The sequence below is a fragment of the Mus caroli genome, unplaced genomic scaffold (genome assembly GCF_978045245.1).
Source record: "Mus caroli unplaced genomic scaffold, Mus_caroli_1 scaffold_13, whole genome shotgun sequence".
NCBI lineage: Eukaryota > Metazoa > Chordata > Mammalia > Rodentia > Muridae > Mus > Mus caroli.
Window position 1 is genome coordinate 26,047,760 of NW_028227268.1, and position 6,091 is coordinate 26,053,850.

The window sequence follows — 6,091 nt, forward strand, 5'->3', positions numbered from 1 at the left end:
CCAAGTGTAATTCGGGAAGGGGTCCTTTTGAAAAGAAATTATTCCCCATTTCTGAAACGTTTGTGTCCCACACTCCTCCGTGGCTTTCTTTTGAGAACTGTCACTCGCCCTGATCGCAACCATCCAGACACAGCAAGCTGCTCAGACACACCAAGGCTGTTGCCCTATGAGCCCTAGGTGTGTGTGTGTGTGTGTGTGTGTGTGTGTGTGTGTGTGTGTGTGTGTGAGGGGTGAGGGAAGTCGACAAAGAATCCTGAGGTTCAACCATTTGAGCTCTCTCCCACCACTGGGTCTCCACTTACACTCAACCACCATCCTCATGGCGACAGCAGAGAAAAGGTACTAACTTCCTCCTTGCAGGGTGTTTTGAAGTGGTTAGCTGAGAGATGATGCTGCCTCCAGGAAATACTAGCCAAGCCTCTCCTTCCCTGAGTTAATGGGGGAGGTCTCCAGAGCAACTTTGTGAGAGACCTCTTGCTATAGGGAGACTCTGCTCCAAAAGATGTTGGAGGTTGTCTTTCCTCCTTCTCCACTCTCCTCGTTCTACCGAAAGAGCCCTGCTCAGTTTAAGCCCAGGTCTTGGAACTTGGGTACCCACCAGGTGTCAGCACCACCAGAGCAGGTAGCAGGATCTAAAAGGTCAAAGGAGAAAGCCTGTGACTGTGGACACTAACTTGTCTTTGTTTGAAGCCATGCTTTTAGCAAATGGACACTTTGCTTAATGACCAGAGGAGAAGCGACACAGAATAAAACGCAGGAGAGGTTTGTTTTCTAGAGTGATATGTATATTTTTTTGTTCTTTTTTTTTCCTTTTTCTTCCAAAACAAACAATTAGAGCTCTAGGCCCCTTGCCCTCCCCACTCCCACCCTCAACCCTCCCTTATAAGCAACAACTGAAAATCATTGCCAAAGAAATCACAAAACACAAGCACAAAGTCACCACAGCCACCAACAAAGCAAAAAAAAATAATATTAATAAAATAAAATTCAAAGTTCTACTGGAATGACCTCTTTGTAGTCAGGAGAAGCGGGAACAAAAGTCCACGGGTGGAAGGGATTGAGAAGCAGGGAGAGCAGAGAGGCAGAGAGGGCCCCCCTCTGCACGATGGGGAGGCGCGATGTTTGTCTCTTTCCTGTGCACACTGGACTGTTTGCCAGAAGTGTATGCATGCACCAGCAACAGGATGGATATAGCAGTGGACTTTGCAGGAGGTGAAGTCCCCACTCTGAGCTTTGGGGGAGTCTTCCTTTGGACCTCTGGCTGGATGCCAAGGGGTTCTCTTCTTCCTGGGTCAGGAAACTGGTGAAATGGAAAGATACCCACCAGCCCCGCTTGCTGAGGCCATTGCTCCTCCCGGCCCTGACTGCCCACTCTGGAAGGGAGCTGGGGAATTGATTCACAATAAATTTTCTTCTGACCCAGCCTTCTCTATGGTGGGCTTGACCTAGCAGAGAGGAACGGGACTTTTTTTTTTTTTTTTCTACAATGGGAGACTTGTCTTGCTGGTGCAAGATGGGTTTGGCTGAAAGGAGAGTTGATTTCAAAGTTGGAGAATGGAGAGGAATCTGAGACTGTGGTCAGCAAGAAAAGTTCCATTCTGTCAAATGGGGGTAAGGATGTATGAATGGGGAAAGGGCACTGTCAGGGTTCTACAACCCACAATTTGACCTCCTTTAGTTGGAAGGAAAGGAAAACATGCAGAATTAAACACTTCCTGCAGGGAAAAATACGAGGGGACTCCACTAAAGGTACCTTCATAAAACTACTCCCTGCTTTTTCTTGCCCTTTCTAGCTCACAACAGCTTGGGGACAGGAATGGCCATATCTGCCCGCAGGCCTCCCCAGATATGGGGTCTAGCTGGAAATTCCATAGGGATACATATTGGGATGTTGAGACTTTGGGGCTGCAGTGCCTCATTGAGGGCATCTCTAGACATCTTCCTAGTGTGTGTTTGGATCAGGGCACAACCAGAATGAACCTGACCTGAGAGCTGCCCTGCTTGGTTTGGTGAACAATGTCTTTATGTCCTTTCTCCACGATGATTAGCATAGACTCCAAACTCTATGTCTGTGGGCATCCGCTGGGCTGTGTGCAGTTAAACTGTACCTGGGTGGCATCTGGCTAGGTTACAGGGAGGGAACAGGCAGACTGGAAGAGAGGGGCTGGGGTTTTCCAGAAAAAATAGCAGGGATGCTAGGAGCTCATCTAGGGTCTCTTTCCTCGGAGCGAGCGAGGCTCATCACTTTTCTAGGAACCAAGTATAGCTAGCTTCTAACTTAACAAAATTTCCTCTTAACACCAGGGGAGTGGAGAGAGAGAGAGAGAGAGAGAGAGAGAGAGAGAGAGAGAGAGAGAGAGAGAGAGAGAGAGGCAAAGGAGAGGAGACAGGCTCCAGGTGCAGATGAGGGACTTTAAAGAGGAGACACTCTTCCCCACTCACTTGGGTACAACCCAGACAGCAGTGGCTTTTTGACCATCACATAAATAGTAAGAGTGAGCTGGGGGAGGGGGCGGGGGTCATCTTTACTCTTTGCCCTGCTCCTTATTCATCTTCTTCATTTTCATCCGCCGGTTCTGAAACCAGATTTTGACTTGTCTCTCACTCAGATTGAGGAGTCTGGCCACTTCATGCCTGCGGTCCCTGGTGAGGTACATATTGAACAGAAACTCCTTCTCTAGCTCCAGCGTCTGGTATTTGGTGTAGGGACAGCGCTTTTTCCGGGAAGAGCGGGCGTGCAGCCAGTTGGCAGAGGGGTTGGCTGAAAGAGAAGTAGTGATAGAATCAAAGAGAGAAAGGAAATGAAGGGCCCCAGACCAAGAAGGTGCGCTCAGATCTCTACTCCCCGTCTGGCATCGGAGAAAGACACCCAGGCCTCCAAGATCTCAGAAAGCATCTCTAACTGGGCCAGGGGTGAATATGGACAGCTCCAAGGGAAGAGTGCTTTGGAGGAGATGCAGCCAAACCTACCCAAGCATCTCCAAAGCTTTGACTGCTCCAGGAATCTCAGTCTTCCTCTATTTGTATCCAAATAGACCTGGACCCAGGTCAGAAGAGCTCAGTATACCTGGAACCACACTACCAGCTAAAGGTGGCTGACCTGAAGAGTGCCTTGGCTCTAGGTTTCAGGGGTAAGGGGAAGAAATGGGTAAGGAGTGGAGTTCTGTTTAGCCATAGCCAAGAGATCTCCTGGTGCTCCAGTCCAGTCCCAGTGAACCCTGTCTAGGAAGCCATCTTTCAGCCCTAGGCCTAAGCAGCCGACATGTGAGTCTGGGTAGCAGCCCTCCCCATCACACACCACAAATAAGAGTCTGCATTTACAGCCATGAACACCCTGCACACTCCGACTCACAAGCAACCCAATTGCAACCATTTATCAATTGCAGCCCGTGGATGGGGAGCCCCAGGGCTTCCAGATAACTTATGGTGGCAATAGCCTCTTCTTTTCTGCTACTCAGCTCACAGTTTGGTTAACACAAGTTCAGGGAAACTGGGAAGCAAAATTGCTACAGCTCTAAGATAGAGAAGCAGAGATGAAGGGAGGGGGGGCGGGGGCAGGCTGGGGGGGGACAGAAAGCCCTTCCCAGCACACCAATCCTTTTAACGGACCCAATGGAGAGGCAGAGAAAGGTGTAATTGAGTGGAAGAGAGGCACAAAGAGCAAATAACATGTACAGTTTTTTTTTTTCTTTTTCTGTCCAGCATCCCTCCTTAGACCTCAGGACTCAAAAAAGTTACCTGCCCCCCAAAGCAGAGCCAATTACAAGCAAGATCCACTCCACCAGCTTCCCCCCCCCAAGTGAAAAGCTCTGAATATCTATGTATATTTTAAAATTCACTCCATCCTACACTAAGTAGCGTGTCCTGCCAATTTGCAGCGCTATTCCCTTAATGTGATTGTCTGGGATGGGACCCACAGCCTTTTCCTCTTTCATTAAATATGAAAGAGGAAACAAAAAAAAAAACTGTTAATAATTGAGCCTAGCCAAATGGCTGCCTTGCAATGATGGGCAACTCAGGCTGAGTCTGGGGCCATGGGGTGAGGGGTCTATTTGGGTGTTTTCTGGAGCTTTGGGGGGAGCTGTTTTGGGGGATATAAGCTACTTAATAACTCAGCCTGGCAAGTTGGAGGTATGAGGGGACCACAAGGGTCACAGGGGAATAGTGTCTCTCCTTGCTTTTCAGAGGACAAGCATGCCCCCAGAGGACCCATTGGCCTCTCTATTGGTGGGGCATCCAATAGGGCGAGCAAGGACCAAACTATGTGCCCAGAGGAGGGAGAGGTGAGGAGTTGACCTGTCAGTTTGTCCCTTATTGTTTGGGACCAAGAGCGTGCCCCAAACCAGTTTGTCTTCCCCATCCTTAAAAACAACCCCCTAAAAGTAAGCCTCCTCTACTCTCAGCCAGCAGCAGTTTCCACTTGGGGTTTTATTTTAGCAAGGGTGCTTTTAGGAGTGGGAGGTGGTAAGAAACTCTCCACTAAGGGTAGAGTTCTCCGCCCCTGCGCAGTCCTCCCCCTCCCTCCCCCGGGGTCCCTTCGGGTGTCTTCTCCATTCTAAAGGGAGGCCCTGTCTTTAGCAAGTGATGCCTAGACTCTCAGAGAGATCCACTGCCCGGCCTAGTGATCGGAAGCCCCGCGGAGATCAGCGTGCAGCCGCAGAAGGAGAAAGGGCCACCCTGTCGAGGATGCCCTAGAAGGGCGGGGGACCCCCGGAGGGAAGGCTCCCGGGGAGGGGCCGGCGCACCGGGGAGGGGGCTCCGTCACCGCATCCTGGGCTTCCCCCGCCCCTCCCGGCGCCTGCTGCCGACCCGACGCGGCTACTGCGTGAGATCTGCTAGGAACAATCCTCCGCCAAGCTGTTGCATCGCAAATAAAATCCTAATGAGCCCCCTCCCCCTTCCCCTTGGCCGGCGGGGACGGTCTGCGCGTGGCGCAGGCGGCTCTGCCGAGTGCTCTTCGGCCCTGTGCCCGCGCGGGCTCCCGGCCGCGCTGGCCATCGGCCCGGCCTCCTACAGTTCTATCGCAGGTCCCTCTCCCTATTTCCAGCCCGAGCCTGGGGAAGAAAGAAGGACTAGAGAGACTTGGTCCCTGAGTCTCAGTCCCTGCGCCACAAGGAAGAGTGGGGGTAGCCTCAGTGTCCCCCTCCTGGACACCCAGCTTTTTGCTTTGCCAGCCCCTTCCTTCCTCTTCCCTCCACCCCCTCTAGCCCTGCGGCCCCAGGCGCTCTGTCCCTTTACATTGTCCGCTTTATGGCCTCTCCCCTCCCGTCCCCTCCCCCGGGCCTGGCCTGCAGCCTGGGGGGGATTTCCTCACTTTTTTTTTTTTTTTTATAACTTACTTTGATCCGGCCTCTCTTTGTCCTCGCTTCCTTCGCAAATTTTATTGTCCCCGTAGCCGGCTCTTTGATTAGACAGGACAGCCTCCCTGCCCGCCGAAGTTTCCAAACTGTACTCGGGCGTGCCCTGTTTGAGCAGCTCCCCCGGCGCGCCCAGCAGCGGCTCCGCCTTCACGGCCGCCTGGCCCTGCCCCGGGGCGGCCTCGGCGCGCGGCGCCGGCTCTAGCCAGGTGCGGAGGTACCTGCTCTCGGCCGCCGGCGCGCCCTGGGGCTGTAGGTAGGGGTGGTAGACAGACGGCAGGCTCCCCGAGGCGTGCGGGCTCAGCGGCGCCCAGGAGGCGCCGAACACCGGCGCTTTGGGCTGGAAGCTGCACGAGGGGAAGTCCAGGTGCTCGGCGTGGCCCGGCTGCCGCGGGTTCGCGTACTGGCCCGAAGGAAACTTGGCTGGAGGCGCGTCCTCGCTCTCGTGACTTATGATCGAGTCGACATAATAGCTGCTAAGCGTCCCAGAAATGGACATTCTCAGACATTATCCGCGCGCTCGCAGGGGGAAGGGAAGCGCTCGCGCCGCGGCGCCCAAGCAGGGAAAAGGTGGCACACGGACCCGGTGCAGAGGGCTTTCGGACGCGACCCCCCCCAGACCCCCACCCTCCCACCCCCACCCCCTGCTCAACTTCTCAGCCAACAAAGTACAGTGGAGCAGCCCGGCTCGGAGCTCCTTGCAAAATGATTGGTCAAAGTTTTGCGGACTGCCT

The 6,091-nt window shown here is 53.4% G+C and overlaps 1 protein-coding gene across 1 annotated transcript; it reads right to left on the reverse strand.

Moving 5' to 3' along the window:
- Positions 1–2,372: 2,372 nt before the first annotated feature.
- Hoxb9 (homeobox B9) lies at positions 2,373–5,856 on the reverse strand. The gene is made up of 2 exons (XM_021177203.2): positions 5,340–5,856; positions 2,373–2,761 (listed from the first exon to the last, which is right to left on the reverse strand). The coding sequence occupies exons 1-2, from the start codon at positions 5,854–5,856 to the stop codon at positions 2,526–2,528; spliced, it is 753 nt and encodes a 250-aa protein (XP_021032862.1). The 3' UTR covers positions 2,373–2,525.
- Positions 5,857–6,091: the final 235 nt, after the last annotated feature.

Bases quoted from the DNA above. Each gene is read 5' to 3' on its own strand.
- Hoxb9 (XM_021177203.2), bottom strand. From the start codon at position 5,856: ATGTCCATTTCTGGGACGCTTAGCAGCTATTATGTCGACTCGATCATA. The intron at 2,762-5,339 runs GTAAGTTATAAA...CTTCTCTTTCAG, and splicing joins CAAAGAGAGGCCGGATCAAA to CCAACCCCTCTGCCAACTGG.